General features: G+C 38.6%; 1 protein-coding gene across 1 annotated transcript in view; it reads left to right on the forward strand.

Annotated features, from left to right (window-relative positions):
• Positions 1 to 18,434, forward strand: part of SYNE2 (spectrin repeat containing nuclear envelope protein 2) — a 161,075-nt gene that overhangs the window by 71,554 nt on the left and 71,087 nt on the right. Inside the window, exons 52-63 of the mRNA XM_088539613.1 lie at positions 425 to 747; positions 1,717 to 1,861; positions 2,591 to 2,806; positions 3,193 to 3,458; positions 4,064 to 4,220; positions 6,821 to 6,976; positions 9,656 to 9,796; positions 10,138 to 10,320; positions 10,873 to 11,010; positions 12,915 to 13,100; positions 14,584 to 14,706; positions 16,399 to 16,581. Of these exons, the coding sequence (XP_088395739.1) occupies positions 425 to 747; positions 1,717 to 1,861; positions 2,591 to 2,806; positions 3,193 to 3,458; positions 4,064 to 4,220; positions 6,821 to 6,976; positions 9,656 to 9,796; positions 10,138 to 10,320; positions 10,873 to 11,010; positions 12,915 to 13,100; positions 14,584 to 14,706; positions 16,399 to 16,581 (2,217 nt within the window). The remainder of the gene's footprint in view (positions 1 to 424; positions 748 to 1,716; positions 1,862 to 2,590; positions 2,807 to 3,192; positions 3,459 to 4,063; positions 4,221 to 6,820; positions 6,977 to 9,655; positions 9,797 to 10,137; positions 10,321 to 10,872; positions 11,011 to 12,914; positions 13,101 to 14,583; positions 14,707 to 16,398; positions 16,582 to 18,434) is intronic.

The raw sequence follows: 18,434 nt of genomic DNA on the forward strand, positions 1-18,434 counted from the left end.
AGAGAAAAGCTTGTGTTGTATTGACTTGAGGAAATATTGGGAACAGGTCACGCTGTATTGTTTTTGGTACTTATTTTACCTTTTCAGTACTGATACCAATGTTAAGAAAGAAATCTCTGTTTTTAGTGTAAATAGAGAAAATCTGGGATGGTCAGTGTTTTCACCATCAGTTTGTCCTTGCCATCCTTCTCCCTGGAATTTTTCGATAGAGGCAGTTCCCTTGCATTCACTGTCGCTTCAGCCTGGGGCATCCAGCCCATGGACTGCAGCACAGGGGATGCCTTCCCTGTGCTTCCTCCCCTTCTCAGCTCACTTCCACGTGTCTCAAGTCACGTGTCAAATTGTGAGAAGGCCAGGGGACAATCAGAAGTTGCACGGCAGTTTTCCTCATTATTCCTTCTGTCTTTATTTTTACCACTTCCAGAGTGAACTGAGTGAGGCCCATGAGACTGGTGAGCTTTATACTAAGGCTTTTCAGAGAGCTGTTGAACTCCTCAGCAACTACGAAGCTAGAATTTGCTCTGCCACAGCAGAGCCTGGTGGTTTAGAAGAGACCCATCAAATCCCACAATGGAGACAAGAAGAGTTTGACTCTGCAAAGGCTGACATGGAAAATCTGTACTCCAAGCTGAAAAACATAGTGAAACCAGAAGATAGAATGCATCTGGAAAATGATTTTAGAGAACTAGCCAATAAAAATCTGACACTGAAGGAGAAGGCTGAAAGAAAGGATGGTGATGAGCAGAGGTAGGTTTAAGAGATCTTGCTAGGTCATGTTTGTTACTATAAGGAAGGTGTGTGGTAATAAATTCAGTCTTGCTTCTTCTCTGATAGAACCTGGTAATTTAGTAGAAAGCACTGTAAGCAGCACTCTCTTGTCTCTAGGTGATAAAGTAAGGAAGGAAAAATTTCAGCCAGTAGGCATATTGCTAACAGTTTACAATACTTTCCCTTTAAACGTATTTCAGAAAATACATCTGGTGCTGGACTGAGTGTGATAAGGGGCTGGAATAAGAAGACAGCATATTTCCACACTCTTTAGTTTAGTGCTGGTGAAGCTCTAATGGGTGTCTCATATGGCTCAAAAATATCAAGACAAACAAGACACTGGCCATAGTCTGTTCCCTTCAGAAACATGTGCAGAAGAGGTTCAAAGTGCCTTCAGATACATATATCAAATAATTTGGTGGAAATAAAGGACTTTTAAATTACTTGCTGGTTATCTAGTGCTTCTGATTCTACTGAGCATAAACTTAAAACCACTTTTCATATAGAAAGCATCATATGACTATAAAGAGTTTGGAAATAGAGAAAAGGTGATAATATATAGAAATAATAATTTTCAGTCCTACAGATCACACATTGTAGGGACAAACAGAGTGTTTTCTAAAAACTGGGAGCTCATTTTGGGCATGTCTGAGGAGGACAGAGATGTAGATATTAGGATCAAGACAGAACTCCTGCAGCAACTCTGTGGCTTATGCATGAATATACATGCCTGTATTTCTTTTCCTCTGGCATTTTATACCTGAATCTCTAATATATCTCAGATAATGAAACTGAAATGCTAATAATAAATGCTGTTCTAAAACAACTTGCAAAAGCATAATCAAGATTACTTGTTTAGAAGTTTTGGGTTCTTTTTTTAATTCTAGTCAGCATTGTAGAGGAGTAACCACAAGAATTTTTAATTGATCTGTTAATTGTTTCCTACAGGTATTTTGACAAGCACAAAAGCTATACAGAAACCAAAGATAAAGTGTGTGATGATCTCAACAAACTGGAAAAGATGCTTGCACAGTCTTTGACCCAAGTCCCCATCTCTTATAAAGAAGCTTTGGAACATTTAGAAGAAAGCAAGGTAAAGGGCTCTAAAGTTCTTTCAAACACTTGCAAAACAATGAGGTAACTGGGCTAATCAGTGTATGATATCAGAGTAGAAAGAAGTACAGTTCTTTATCCTGCATTTACTTATGTATAAAAGCACAGAATTTATTTATATACACATAAATATTCAGGATTATGACAGGTCATGTAAAATGAATATACATTTTGTCTGTGGAGAGCTAATGCTATCTGTGATTAAGATACTGCATTTATGTACACATCCTTCACTGTTTCTTTGCAGGACCAGGGCCATTCACGTTTATAATCTTGCTGTTTTCCCTGAGGTGGGAGAATCAGAATTTCTTCCTTCCCCTCTCAGGACCATCTTGTTGCTTTTCCCTATGCCTGGTGTAATTAATCTCTTTTTTTCTATCTTTCTTACAGTAGTTATATTACAGACACTTTCTATTATGTATCTGTGGCTCCAGCTGGTTTCTTTTCCCTTTCAAATAACCAGAAGGAGGTAGAAGCAATATAGTTGTTTGCGCACGCTGTTCCTCTGTTTGTTTTGGTTGCTTTATTTACTCTGTTTTCTCTGCAATCATAGCCAATATAGAATTGCCTCATGAGAAATGTATTTAATCAGCTCAGTGGTGCAATTGCCAGTTTAATGGAGGATCATAATCATGTCACTGAATGCTTCATTAATATTTCTGATAGACCATCTTGCTTTATTTGCTTGTTTATTTATTTTTCCCTCAAGATTTTAGTCTCCAGCATTGACTCAGCTGAAGAAGATCTTGTGAAGCTGAGGCAGGTCTCAAGAGAGCTGATGAGGTTATGCAAGGGAAGTGACCAGGGACTGGGCAGGATTGTAACAACACTCTGGGAAAAGTGGCTGGGTTTGCTTGAGATGGCTAAAGGCCTGGAGATTAACTGTGAAGAACTAAAGCAGGAATGGAAATTCATCAGTGAAGAGGTGAGTTGTTCAGCAAACAGTGCAAGTATTGAGGAGTGTGATGGGGCTGGGACTGTCAGCTAGTAAAAAGCTGTGTGAACTGCTAAGATGAGTGCAGAACATAATTTCCCTCCCAATGACGGGCCAGATAGCTCCAGCCAGTCTTGAATTTTGGGTCAAAAATCATGGAGACACATAGTGTAAATCCTCTGAACCCAACATGACTCTGTCTGTAGAGATAGGCTTTGTTAGAGTAAACTCAAAGGTTTGGGCACCCTTCAGTGGCTCAGGCTCCCTGGCTACACAGTTCCCAGTATTGGTCATGTGTGTGCATAAATGAATAGTGTAATTTAAGGTGATCAAATAAAAACCACTTTATCTCATACTTCAACATGCTGTTTACTTAGCTGGAACGAGAAACAATAATTCTCGATAAGCTCCAGGAAGAACAGCCAGAAAGTCTTAAAGAGAAAGAAAAAGCCAGCAGAGAGGAACTGGTAGAATTGCTAGATTCTGTCAACTCATTTGAAGAGAACATCAACCGTCAGCAGCTCCTCTTACTCTTACTTCTTCACCGAATAAGAAACATCCTCAATATGTCTGAAAATATTGAGGTGGAAGCTGCTCTTCCCACCTTGCATGAGATAAAGGCGATGCAAGACCGCTGTAAACAGTAAGTGATGGGAAATTTCACTCTGGAAGTCATGAAGTAGCGCTATTTATAAGCTTGGCATTTTATTGAGCTTTGAAGAACATTTAAAAGACATAACAGACTTGCAAAAATCATGAGTGACGCTTGCTGGGCTGCGCGATTTTTCCATCCAACCTGTCCACTGGCTCCAGCATGAGCAACAGGAGACACTGCTTAGTGAGAACCTGACCCTGGTCATGTTCTGTGTGGGCTGCAATTTTTTGTTTGAATTTGGAAGGAACTGGAAGGGATGATGGTGACTTGTGGAGGTCACAAGGTTTTGTAGATTTAAATCAAAATCCATTTCTGGCTTGATTAGTAAAATATGAATCCTATCTGATTTACTCTAATTTAGTCTGATATAGTCTAAGCATTTCTTATTTAACAGTATCTGAAGACTCCTATTTGAAGAAACTGAGGCAGTAAAGGACAGAAATGCAGTGTTTTTTTTTTTCCCAGAAAATAACACCAAAATACCAGCACATGTGGTTCTGGATGTATATTTAAAATATTAACATTTTATTTGATTGCTTCTAATCAATATAGAGTCTTACAATTAATGAGTTCCCATTGGAAATCTCTCATAGGTTGTATAAAAAGGCTCAAGACCATAAGGATTCTGTACAGTCTGAGATTCAAGAGAGGGACAAGATCAATGAAGAAATAAGTGCTGTGAAAAATTCCTTACAGAGCGCTGCATTTTTGTTATCACAGGATGCTCCTGAAAAGGCAGGACAACTGGAGGTTGGTAGAGGCTGTGTAATTGCGGGGGGCAGATCTTTCTGAGCATATTTCGTTTTTCACTGGGGCTCGAACTCAAATCAAATAGAATTAATGCCAGGATGTACGTCTGTCCATATACATTATCAACTGAAAGAGGACGAGACTGGCATGTGGGCAGGATGTGCTTGGCGCTGCCATGTCCTTAGTTTGAATCCCCCTCACTCTGCATCGGCCAGTTTGCAGCCACATGTTTTTCAGATCACAGTGTCATGGCCAATTGCCTGTTTTTTAGGCAAAACTAATACACCTCCCATGCACCTTCCCCTCTGCATACCTAGCAAGAGCAGCTCCACGTGGTCCATATTTGATCTTCCACATCAGTGGTTTAACATGGTAAATCTTTTTCGGAAAACAAGTTGTGATCTAGACCAGTCTGTGCCAGCCTTAAACTTGCACCAAACCAATTTACTTCTAAAATCTTTCCATCGTTTCAGGATATTTTTGCCATCCTTCTTTGAATCCCTAACTTAGTGAAATGTTATTATTCCTAATGGCTCTTGAGTAGGTCTTTGTTTAGTATTTTAATTAGATTAGTTTCAATTTATTGGTATTAGATTTATATGATTATATTAAATTCAAATCTTGATTAAACTTTAAATTTTGTTAAATTTATATATTCTTTTAACTGTTGACCTTCATTTATTTACTTTAGCCTACTAGGACCTATTAAAAAATGGAACTCCATGTGCTGAGTCTTGCACAAAAAATAGCAGGGGGTCCCCATCATGTACTCTTGTTAGAAGGTGTGTGCTGCGAGCTGGCAAAAGGCTGAGGACTTTGAAAGAAAACAGAAACTAAGGAATATGGTGGCATAGATGAGCATTTTTGTAAGAATTAGCACTGGAGAGAATTGCTAACTACAGATTTAGGAAGTTTCTGAGAGATGTGAGCCAGCATTACCTGGTGAAACCTTGTGGATTTAAAGGGCTGTTTTTTTCCTCTAGAATTATGTCAACATTGAGCTGCTATTTTATGAGTTCTTTATATCCAGGAGGAAATGCTACCAGCACAGGTGCTTGGTGCCTGCTCCTTTTCATTCATTTCATTCAACTGTGATTCTTCAGTCAAACAGAAGATGGGGATTGGCCCCAAGGGCAAGTTTAGACAGCAGTCAGTGTAGGCAAATAGCAGCAGCAATTCTCACAAATGATTTGTTTGTCTTTTTGTTTATGTGACTTAGTTTCAGTATGTCACAGCATACAGTTCCTTTTGAAAAGAATCAACTGAAATTGAAAATTTCCCTGATTTTACTTAACACAAATACCAGTAAGCCAAAACCCACAGGGCAATTACATCTCTCCTTCCCAAGAAAATCTGATTTCTCTAAAATCTGTAGCATTATATTTGGAGCAATAAATTTCATTTATCAAAAGAAAATACCTAACTTTTGCCCTTCCCAATGGCAAATTGAGAAAAGACTTTCAAATGCAAGTCAGGGAATCTGTAATAAATGTTGACCACAGTCTTGGGCCATTTGTCAGCAAGAAACCTCCCCATGGTGGAATTAGGCATGTAGCTGTTTCATGCTTGTGTTTTTTTCTTCTTCTTCTTCTTTTTTTTTTTTTTTTCCTCCCTCATATTGGACCCAATTGCAATTGGATGACAGGAAATAAATCTGTTTCAGACTTTTAGGTTCTGTGCAAATATAATTATTTGTCTGAGGGAAAAGGTGAAAAAGGTCCTTCAGTGAAGACTAAGAATTACTGGATTACTATTCCTGATTTTCAAAGAAGAGGATGTTAGATTTCATGTCTTTCAGGGCCTGTCACGAGCTTTAGATCTCTTTCTCTAATAACTTGACTAACATCTGAGTTTCTCAAACAGCTGAACATTAGGGAGAGGAACCATAAACAAGCCAGAGTTTCCAACATGAAACTCTGGAAGCCTTCAGAACAAATGAATTCCTTCATTCTCACTCTAAGAGGACTTAGATCGGATTTTGTTTCCAGGCCACAAGGCTGCAGACAGTTGTTCAAGTTTCTTTCATCTCATAAAGCCCACATTCTTCATGTAGAACTGGAAACTACTGTTTCGAAAGGAGCCTGCTGTGCTGCTCTGCATAACTGCCTGAAAGCAGACACTCCTGCTTGAAACCTGTTGCTTTTTGTGGCTTTTGTGATGTTTACAATAATGAAGGACTGAACACTGGCTATTAAACGTCTTTCAAAGGAAAAATGCACTTTGGTTAAAAGAGGCAGCGCAAAGGTTAACATTTAATCACAGAAGCACTTCATATGATTACATTGTTATACCCGTTAATAAACATCAGTGCATCAGTTGTTTGGACATGGAGTAGTATCAAGTTTAATTAATTCTTACCGATTGAAAAGCATCATTTGATTAAACGAGCGAGTATTTCTCAAGGTTAATTCTTTTGCAGAGGTAGCCAAATGCATGACTGCCTAAAATCATAATCATGTAGAAAATATAAAATACTAAATATATATCTGGGTGTGTATTTGTGTGCGTACGTTCGTGTATATATGTAGGTAAATGCACAAATGCACAGGCACTGTATAAAATCTGAGTAAAACTGGTGATTTTTTTCCTTAATGTTGTAGGAGGTTCAGAATCTGATTGGCAAAGAGACTCAAACTCTTCAGGGTATTATGGAGAAACTCCGGATCAAGTATTCCGAAATGTACACAATAGTGCCTGCAGAGATTGAAACGCGCCTGGAGGACTGCAAGAAAACATTACAAGACCTGGAAGACAAGGTAACTGCAATTTTCATACCTACTGCTTTTTAAAAATGTATAAGTGTAACATGTGACTATTATTACTATAAATTTCAACTTGAAACATTGGTTTAGTATTTTTCGCATTGCATTTTCCTCTTGGTGAAAACATATGCATGAGAAAGACTTCCCTGTGCTAAACTCCTTTTAGAATAACCTTACACTGAATTATGTGAATATAAAAGAATGCTTTTCATTATAAGAGGACATGGGAGAGCCACTACCAATAAAAAGCATGTAGGGTTTTGGGTATGCTGTGAGTGCCATCTTCTTGCCATGGCTGTTTCTTAAACTGAACTTGAAGCCAAAATAGATTGAAAAGTTTGTATTGCTTAATTGAGAAGAGATTTTTTTCAAAAGTAAGTTAAAAGAGGATTTCAAAACCATTTTTTAAATCAGACTTGCACATATTATAGAATACTGTGCCTAACATTGTTCTTCATACTACTCTTGGGACACACTTGTGTTCCTTTAACAACAGTCGGGGGTTTCAATAGCTGCGTGACGTGGTCTTGGCTTTTTGCATGACTGTCTATGTACAAGGGGCATAACCAATTAAAAAAAATGGAGCAATACCATAAGTCAAGCTCTAAATTTGATATAAAAATTTAGCCAGCTGAAATTGGAATAGTTATTTATTTAATTTTTTTTTTTTTTAGTTCTTCTCTTTCAGAAATAATCACATGTAATGCTAATTTTAAGGACAGATAATTTGGTAAAACTTGAAAACTTAATAAAACAAATTTTAAGCCCAGTTACTTATTAGTGTCTATCAGATTATTCATTGATTTTATGTGACCTTCAATATTTAGTGACATATTCATTACAACTAATTAGTTTTAATTAGGTTAACTTTCTAGTTTTGATTTCAAAATGGAAGAAGTCTTTTCAAAACCAGTAATTGGGCAGGAGAAACGACGGTTTCGGAGGGATGTTTTGCCTACTGTTTGTCACCAAAATAAAAAGAATAAAGATTATCCAATACATACGTTAAATTTTAGAGCAGAATTGGTCCTGGAATCTAGGCAACTTTTTGCTTTTCACATTTGGTAGTGAAAAACAAAGTAACTATTTGGATTTTTCTTTTTTAATGTGTGAATGAAACAATATTATTTATTTATATATATATATATGTAAAAACATATTGCACATATATATACACACACACACATATATATATTTATATATAAATCCTAGTATAACTGGAATTTTATTTAGTTACATACTAATAAATAGCAGCCTGATTGAATTTTAATTATTTTAATGGTATTAAATTCTCATTTCAATATGGTTACCAAAGAATCAACCGCGTCTTTGATATAATGCAATTTATATGATAAATATGATAAATTTATCCCCATAAGGAATCCTAAAAGTAAACTGGCCTACTGATGACCAAAGCATTAACAGATCCAGTGTTTTATTTAATGGAAGAGATACAATCTGTGGTTGGTCTGCCTTTTCAGTTCCAGCTGTGTCTCATCACTCTTGAATCATTCTTTTCCACTTTTTTGGTACAAAAAAGTACAACAATCAATAATTTTTCATGTTCTGCATGCTCCAGGATAGTAACAGGCAAGTATTTAGTGATTATAGTCACTAAACTGTTTTTCTGGAAAGTCTTAGGCACTAAATAAGCACTGGGTTTCACAGCTCTTTTTTATCAGCAAAAATGTTTTTGATTGATATTTATTTTAATTAAAGCAATTTTATCAATACATTGTTCTGCTGTGGATACAATTGTATTGTTCTGACAGTGCTTGTCAGTATCTATAAATAATAATAATAATAAGTTAATAATATTAACAAATGAACAAATAAAATGAATAAATAAATAAGTGATGAAATAAATGATGCTATTTATTCCTCTTCCCATGATACCAGAAGATAAAAGTCTTTTGGTATAAATACTTCAAACTAGAATAACTCCAAACTGGAGATATTTTTGCATCCGTGCAGCATTGAGCTGCAGGTACAAATGAACCCGCAGAGCCCATAGCTGCAGGCCATGGCTGAGCAAGATCCCAGTCCTCAGCTGGGCCTACCACCTGGCAGCACTTCACCCTGGCCTAAAACCTGGCTTTCCTAGTCCCTGCACTTCTCTGGTCCGTGGTAGCCTGCATGGCTCAGTTCTGTGCCTAGGCTGTTACTCAGCTTGGGCACATCTGCAAGTTTTCTCTAGCTATGTAGAAAATCAGGCCCTACACTGTTCCAGTTTTTCATTTCTGGTAAGTTTTTCCATAATTTATGGAAGAAATAGATATCAGCTGAGATAGTGGTCCCATTCTAGACTCTTTTTACAGCAGGAATTTAGATGTGACCCTGTCCATGGAGCAGTTTGATTGGCCTCTACTGCCTGGAAGTCTGTATCATGGAAAGGCCAGCTGAAGCATTCAGCTGGTTGCAGGTTTATTGCTTCTGTCTTTGTGATTGCCTTTTTTGAGCAGTCATTTTAAGTGAAAGGAATTGACTGAAGGACATGTGAATGTTGTTCCTGTTAACACATCTCCCAGCAAATATAATTCAGTTCCTGTGTCTTTCAAGTGACTTGCCAGAAAAATGTAAAAAGAATTCTATTGGTTTTGGTAAGGTGGTGAGGAGAAAAGAACAAGCTGATCTTTGTCATCTTCACTTTCATTTTTCTCTTTACTGTGACAGGTTAACACTGAAATCTTGCAGAGCTCTCCTCAGTATGTGCTGAAAAGAAAAGCAGAGACTATTAACAGTGGCCTTCAAGCTATTGAAAAGATGTTACAACAGAAGAGTGAAAATGTTGCAAAAGCCAAAGAAATTCAGAAGGTAGTTTTGCCAAAATTCTTCTGTGGGTCTTAAAATATTTTAGTTGTTTTTACAGAGCCTGATTTAAGAGGAGCTTAAGAGGGATCTCCAGTGATTTTATCTTAAAATGAAAAGTACAAACAAACTTTTGTGTGGTGAATGTAATGTGGCTTCCTTCTCACAAAAAAAAAAAAATCTCAGCTTTGAGGGCTGTGAATCACCCACAAATGCAGAGTGTTCTGTTCTTTTGGTATCAGTTCAAAGTTCTCTGCAATTCCACATGTCCCACACGAAGAGCAAATAACTCTACTCTTATCTTTGAGCCTGACCTTATATTTCATTTCCACTCTTTCCACATGCAGCAAATCTGGGATATGTTGGACCTTTGGCACTACAAACTCAACGAACTGGATGCAGAAGTGCATGATATAGTGGAACAGGATTCCTGCCACGCGCAGGAGCTGATGGATATCTTAGTGGCCCCCCTACAGAAGTACCAACAGGTCTCACAACTTGCTGAGCACAGAACTGCCATTTTAAACAAGGTAGGTGCAAATCACAAAGTGCTAAGAGACAAATTAAAAAAAACTAATGTCTTTAAAAAAATCCTTTGTGTAAAACAGCAACAAGAGCTTTCAAAAGAATGAAGAGTCAAAAGCCACTCCAGGCTCGTTGGCTTCCTGTCGCTAAAAATTGCTGGAGGGGCAATAATTGCCTCAGGCTGCCAGGCCAAAGACCCAGCTCTGCATCATGGCTGACGTGGATTAGCACGGTTTGAATCCATGCCCATGGACCTGTGATGAGATGGTTCTCTATGGCTCTGCTCACTTAAATATCGTTGCCACAAAAGCCACACTAATGTCCTCATGAAATGTAAACTTGTAAAAACCAGAATTGTCCTTGATTAGAAGACCTGGCCTTAAATTATGAAAATGCTGCAAAAATTATAATTTTACTTCTTTATTTCGCTGTGCTAGTTTAATTGGTCTTCATGAAAAGGCATTCAGATGTCTTTTAATCTTACCCAGAAATGTGTTTATCCTGCACAGTAAATAGAAATGTTTTCATGCTTTTTAATAAAAAATGTCATTCTGTAGGCTGCCAACAAGATGGAGGAATATGATGAACTCTTGAAGAGCATGGAAGTTTGGATAGAAAACACCAGTTGCTTGCTAAAAACAGATACTCAAAATAATTCTGCAAAAAGTCTAAGCAAACATGCAGATACCCTTCAAGTAAGTGCTAATGCAGATCTGCAGTCTTGTTAGAACTGCTTGCTCTATATTGACAAAATTTTACATTCATAAATCTTATTGGCATAAATAATTTATCATTTTCAGTAAATTTTCTAAGTGAAAAAAAGAAAGCAGACGTGCATGAAATACAGACATGTCTTTACAAGATGCTCAGTACAAGAAAGACGTGGACTTGCTGGAGTGAGTCCAGCAAAGGGCCGCAAAGTTGATTAAGGGCCTGGAGCAGCTGTCACATGAATAGAAGTTGAGGGAGCTGTTACTGTGTAGCTTAGAGAAGAGATCCCTCAGGAAGGATCTTTTCTGTGTGTAAATACCTGATGGGGGTGAGTGTAGAAAATGGGGCCAGACTTTTCTCAGTGGTGCCCAGTGGCAGGATGAGAGGTTATAGACACAAGCTGAAACACAGGAAATTCAGTCTGAACACTTTTTCCCTGTCAGGGTGGTTGGACTCTGGAATAGGTTGCCCAGAGACATCGTAAAGTCACCATCCTTGGGGATACTCAAACCCCAGCTAGATGTGGTCCTGGGCAAGCTGCTGTAGCTGACCCAGCTTGAGCTGGGGAGTTGGACAGATGATTTCCAGAGCTCTCTTCCAACCCCAATGATTCTGTGATTTTGTTTCAGTGTTGGATATATCTGTCTTGTGAAAGTGATGACCTTTAGTATATCTATCTTCCAAAAATGTGAAATTGTCATCTTTAACCCAGCTCCATGGCTATAATCATTTTTTTACTGCTGGAGTATATACAGTTCTTTCTGTATCATATAAGCTGATCCAAAATCATTAAAGCAGCCTTTTGATGTCTATGTGCTAGATGGATACTTTGAAGTGAATTGTAGTTTGGAAGGCCGTTCTCTTTGTATCTTGAAGGTAATTGTGATAGGTAATTTCAAGAAGCAAAAGTTTGTAATAATACAGAGAACTGTGGCCAGACTGGTGCCAAGATGATTTCCGGCAATTTTATATTTGACACATGACCTTTCTGCAAGACTCCTTCTTGGCTTAGGCCAAGAGTGAAACTTGGTGGTCTGGACATAGGTTTTTTATATTAAAAAGAATTAGGTTCCTTTTCTGAGATACAAGAAGTAGCTGACTGCCATAGATGGACAGATAGGTTACACATAGCCATGATGTGGATACTGTGATTACCAAAATCTCACTGTCTGCTTGACAAAGCATAAGCCTCCTACACTTGTGGCTTGGAGCATTGTGTGAGTTTTGGGCTGGCAAACTAATGGATTTGGAAATGCACCCAAGGCTTATCTTAGAGTCAAGGCATTCAGTCAGTGCCTTCCTTCATGCTCTGCAGACACGCTTGGATCACATGCTTTGCTTGCTCATTGTTCTGCATGAAGACATTCACTGTAATTAAATCCTCTAGCTTGCCTCTAGTGCCTCTAGTTTGTTACAGAAGACAGGAAAAATCTGCCCATCATGCACGGTTGGTCAGACATTTTCTGGAGCTCTTTGTTTCTAGAGCTGTTTGTTTCTCTGGCTGTTGCACAGGAGCTGGGGAGGTATCTTCTCCAGTATCTCATCTTTTATTTTATTTTTGGGGGTGGTAGTAGGATCTCTCTATGAGTTTGAAACCCTTCTCTGCATACTTCCTGTTAGGCGTCTGTAAACACATTTTGTCTAATCAGTTCCATGTCATCATATTTGCCTTAAAATCATGACATTGGTATCAGATTTCTGCCTGCAGCATGCAGCAGTTCGGTCCCCGAAGGAGAGAAGTGTTTATTCTGAATTAATCTTTTGGGGAAGTGTGTACTGGTAAATGACATACACTGAAAGAAACCTGATCCTTTCTGGTCTTAACTTTTCTGAAACTCTAAAGGTCTCCAGTGATAGAATCAAACTAAGCTCCTATTTTTGTCTCTAGATGGCTTTGGAAGACTCAGAACAAAAGCAAAATCTTCTGCACAGTATCTACTCAGAACTGGAGGAGTTAACACCAGTCTTTGAAACAGACAGTGTAATGCAACAGCTCAATGAAGTAGATGGTCACATAACAGCTCTGCAACATGAGATCATAGAGGTCCTTCCACAGATCCAGCATGTGGCTGATGTAAGTTTGGCTGATTCTGATTAGCACCTTTTATCAAAGCTCCATCAGATATAATGAAACAGAGCTTATATTGCCTGCATAGAGCAAAGGCATTCTGTTTTTTGTAGGCTTCCCAAATGGATAAATTTAGTGTTTGAAAACAAACCAGCAGAAGGTGTCAGGTATCTAATTAAGCTGTGAAGTTCAAGAGTATTGATGAAATCTTTGTTTAGGAGGAGAAATACAGGGCTTGTTGACAGCAGATTAAAAGGACTGAACCTGCTGAAGGGCAGGGCTGCACATCGTAGGCGCCTAGACAGGCTGGAGAAATGGGCTGGTGGAAACACTATGAAGTTGACCAGAGGCAAAATGCGAAGCCCTGCTCCTGGGAGAGAACATGCCCAAATATCAGTGTAGGCTGAGGGGCCGACTAGCTAGAAAGCAGCTTTGCTGCAAAGGCCTGGGGATCCTAGTGGACGTGAATTAACCCAACACCATGGTCCTAGTGGGTGTGAATTGACCCAGCAGCAAGAAAGACCAACAGCATGAGCATGAGTGTAGCCAAGGCCCTCAGGAAGGTGGTCCTTCCCTTCTGTTTGGCACTTTCGAGATGAAATCTGAGTGTCATGTCCAGTTTTGAGTTTCCCGGTAGAAAAAACACCTGGTCATAACCAGTGTGAGTCTATTGCATGGCCAGTGGATGGATGGTGAACATACAAGGAGAGACTGGAAGACCTAGGGCTCTGCCTAGTAAAGGCTGAAAGGGGATTTTACTGCTGTCTGCTACTACGTAGGGGGAGATTATGGACAGAGCTTAGACTCCTCTTGGGGGTGTGCAGAGAAAGGATGAGCAGTAACAGGCACAAAATTTATCAAGGGGAATTCCAACTAGACTAAGCTTGCTGTAGTGAGAGTGGTTAAATACTGGATCAGAGGCCCAAAGAGAGCATGAAATCCCAAACCCGAAAGGGATGAGGTCCCAAGCAACCTTCTGAAAAGGGGGAAAGAGACCTCCCAAGGTCCCTTCTGCCCTAAATTACTCTGTGACTCTGTCTTCACGGGAGTTCACTAGCTGCAGTGCTGTATGTGAGTTCTTTTTCCTTTTGAAATATGAGTTTCCGTAGAGTAAGCTGAAACAATGTAGTTAGAGAAGTTTTACTCTGGTTATTGGAGTAGTGTTATGTGACTACTGGTAATTTATAATGTGATTTTTCAAAGGTGTATTAATTCTGTATTCAGTGTTTAAAGCAGACCAACTGATCACGGGTACTTAATTCCTCAAGTAGTTAATGACAGTGCATAATTCTTAGTGACTAACTTCTGGATAAGCAGCACCTAATAAAATGTGCCACATATACAGTGCTTCTTTTTCAATATTTCTCTTTTAGTTTCACTCAAAGACCACTTCTAGGCAACCATCTTCTCAAATGAAAGCTGATTTGTTTTTGGAAGGAGTTTCTAAACTGTACTATCCATAAATGTCCTCTCTCTTCCCAAAATCTAGGAACTGGATGCTATTGAATCTGATGTAAAAGTGTTTGAGAAGGATATTACCAAAATGAAGAAACTCCTGTCATCAGAAGATTTGCTAGAATATTCTCCTACAGATCATCTTAAACATGGACAGGTGTGTGAAAACTCCTTCATAAACCTTTTTCCTCCTATGTACTGTGCATAAATTACCAGCTTTCACAAACATAAGGCTGTTCTGTGACTGCAGTCTACCATGAATGAGTGTATACATGCAAATCCTAAGGTGGGAGATGGTAACTTTGGGATAATTCCTTTCAGAGGCACAGTCCTGGTGTTTCAGGACATACCCACAGATAATTTGAGACAGACATGTGGTGATCCTCACTCTTTCCAAATATATTATGTAAAATCACAGACATCCATATTGAAGAGTCCCATTCTTGCTGTAGTGAAGTGTCTCCATATTTTGAATAATTCGTGGCCTGATTTTTCAGAGACATTTACTGCACACTCCTCCACTGAACAGCAATCCATAGGTAATCAGAAAGTATGAATATCAGGTCCTACATTTCCAAAAATTAAGGCAAAATTTAGCAGATGCTACTGCAAATGTAGGCTGCAATGACTAATCACAAAGTCACTCACACATGCGGAGACTTTGCTGCAAAGATATCTTGGCCACATGGTTTTCCATTCTCTGCTTGAGTACAATAAAGCAGAACTTGATGGCATCTTTTCTTTTATACCACCTGCAGTCCACATTGGTAAGTGGACGAAAATGCAAAATGCATTGGTTGAGTTTCAACCCATGATAACCTGAAAATGTTATCATACCTTTCATAGCTTTGTTATCTGATGAGCAATTTTGTAATGACTGCATTATATGACAAAAAATAAAGACGAAATATGTATTCTGAAAAATAATGCTTGTCCATTGCCATATTTTAAATTGAGGCCAGGATAGTATGCAAAAATGTCCTGACGCAGGCTGCTTCTGAACAAGAGAATAAGCATCTGTCTTCCAGTTTGTAGCCATTTAAGTGAAATTTTCCTGAAAGAGAATCTAACAAAAATGTGAATAATGAAAAGGTTTTTGTTTTTGTATTTTTTTCCACTATGATCCCATGTAAATTTGGTCTCAATGAGATTTCCAAGTTGGTGTTGCCATTCTGCCTTTGCAAAAGGAATCACTGAATCTTCTGCAAAATATGTATTGTGGTATGAAATAGTGCAGATTTCTGTTCTCCTGGAACAGATCCAGTGTTTCTAAACTGTGCATCCAGTCGGTGTATAGTGATGTAAAACTGTCTGTGACAGGAAAGCTCCGAGGTTTGTTCTGCCTTCCACCCTAGTTCCCTCACCATCTTCTCAGCCAGGCTAATAGAACTGTCTTGAGGTCCTTCCGAATGGGTTAATTTTAACACAGATGGTTTCATGCCTCGTTTGCAGCACAAAGCAAAAGCCTGAATTGTCTGGAGTGACATCAGAGGAGACGGTTAAGTTTTTAAGCTGTCATTCCTGCCAAACATTCAAGACTTTGAAATGACATGCATGGTAAAACAGTAGCACTCTGGATATATCCCTCTTTCATCACTGTGCAAAGTGCGTCTTCATATATATATGCAGAAAAAGCAGAACTGTAAATATAAATGATTACTTAAATTTAGTTAGGCAGCCTCAATGATTTTTGTTCCAAATGTTCCAATTTGTTCCAAGATCAAATTACTCTTCCATCTTAAATAGGAAACTCAGTTAAGATAATCTTGCACATCAGGACAATGCTATATATTTTCAGTGATTTTTCCAACTCAGTATCACATCCATCATTTCTCCTTTATCCTTACAGGTTATACTTGACCACATTGGTCCCATGCAGAAGACTATTGCTCATATACAGTCCTATGAAGAAGCACTTCAACTGCCAGGGATGAAATTACAACCTTTTCCAGTTTTCCAAAGGGCAAGACAACTTTTGAAAGAATTGAAAAAATTAGAAAAAATTACTAAGGAACAGAATGAGCTACTGGAGGTAATTGATTTGCATTCATTGATTTAAGAATATTTTCTTTAAACTGTCGCTTTTAGTTTGCAATCATCTTGATGACTAGGCAGTGTTGTCTTTACAGGAGTATGATGTATCTGCTATGTCTTCTGCATTTGGCTTCGTTCTTTTTTTTTTTTTTTCCCATGTAATTTGGCACTAAAGTGTGCCAATCTTGCAACTCATTTCATTCTTTTAATTTAAACACAAGAGACACCAGCTTCTATTCCAAAAGCCAGCTCCTTTTGGCACCTAATGGCATTTTTGTAGTATTCTAAAAGAAATGTGGTTGCAAGTGTCTTCTGACTCACATTCCCACAATGATTTAAGTCCAGCGTCATTTGCAGGTGCTCATGTCAGGAACTTGTCAGTCCTTAAATTTACCTAGAAGTTCTCTGTTGGCAGCACTTACTTGCATACTGATGACAATGAACAGCAATATTGAAACGCAGCCAGCCCAAAGCCTGTTCCTAAAGCTGACTTCTTCAAATTCCTGAGCCAAGAAAGTGGCTTTAATTCAGCTTAATTCAAGCACAGTCTCAGGCAGAAGTAGCTATGTTGGCTCCAAACCTGAACCAACATCTCTGTCCTGCTGTGCTGAGCTACGTGCTTGTAACCAGCTTAGAGGGGTGGGGAGTATGTGCACCACGCTCCGCTGCCCCATGAGGTATCTTTGGAGGAAATCTGGAGTTCAGCTGTGCGTGTCCCCACGTCAGCAGAGTTATGGGAACGGTCGTGCGGCCCGTCCCTTTCTCAGCAGGGTCATAGCAACGCCTAGCAAAAATACCAGGGCATTTTGGTGGCATTTTCCAAAACTACGTTAGCAAAGTGGCGTGTGTTAGAACACGTAGGCTGTGACATTTTGGAGGCCAGGTAGACACGAGTGGCAGCTAAAACATGCATCTCCATCTTCAATTTTCATTTTGTGCAGTAAAGAGCACCACAAACAAAACTCAGATGCCCATGACTAATGCTTGCTTGCACTTGAAAAGAAGCAATGACTATAGGTAGTCTGTATGATCCATAGGATCTTTTTTTTAGGCTATACAGTCTCTTAAGTCTGAAAAACAGAGATGGTAAAACACACCTGATTCAGACAAGGAGATAGCAGCATAAATATGCACAAATTTACAAAGCACTTCTAACTCTTCAGAAAGAGAGTGCTTTTCAAGTACAAAGTATTATCATGAGACTTCTAACTGGTTCATGTGGAGCTTTAAGTCTAGTTTCAGACTTTTTTCTCCTTTTGGAACAGCTATAACCTTTTTCACTCAGCATTTGCCTTTATCCTGTAGGTATCCAACAATCTGTAGCTGAGACTTCTTTGTGAGAAAACAGATTGGAAAAATTACGTTTTTTGGCAGCTCGAACATCAAACTGTGCAAGAAAGAGTTTCCAGTCCTGTTGAGTGGGTTGAAAGCAACAGTATTACAATGCAAATCTGTCACCAGCTAAGACATTACAAAGGATAGAGCTATTAAAGGATGGCATTATTAGCATTACATTAGGATTTTAGTAAGTATTCTCTGAGAGAGAAAACCAAACTGGAGGCAAACTACCCTTACAATTATATACATTTTTTTTTTCTAGGCAGTAGTTTTGAAATTTCAGCATTTGCATGTCTCTGCACATGTTTTGCTCTCTGTGATGCAATGGGATATTGAAATAGTAACTTTTCTATAAAGAGATTGTAGTGCCATAGCTAAAAGATTCACCTGTAAGAGAAGCAAAAACCATATTAGGTACAATACAACTGTAAATGCCTCGGGGCAGGATTTCAGCTGACTAATATTTTGACTGCATGTTGCCCTTTGTGTTTTATTATGATCTGTCAAGCACCA

This window comes from Tinamus guttatus, unplaced genomic scaffold, assembly GCF_059628265.1.
Source record: "Tinamus guttatus ecotype Peru unplaced genomic scaffold, ASM5962826v1 Tinamus_guttatus_pri_ptg000048l, whole genome shotgun sequence".
NCBI classification, from domain to species: Eukaryota; Metazoa; Chordata; class Aves; order Tinamiformes; family Tinamidae; genus Tinamus; species Tinamus guttatus.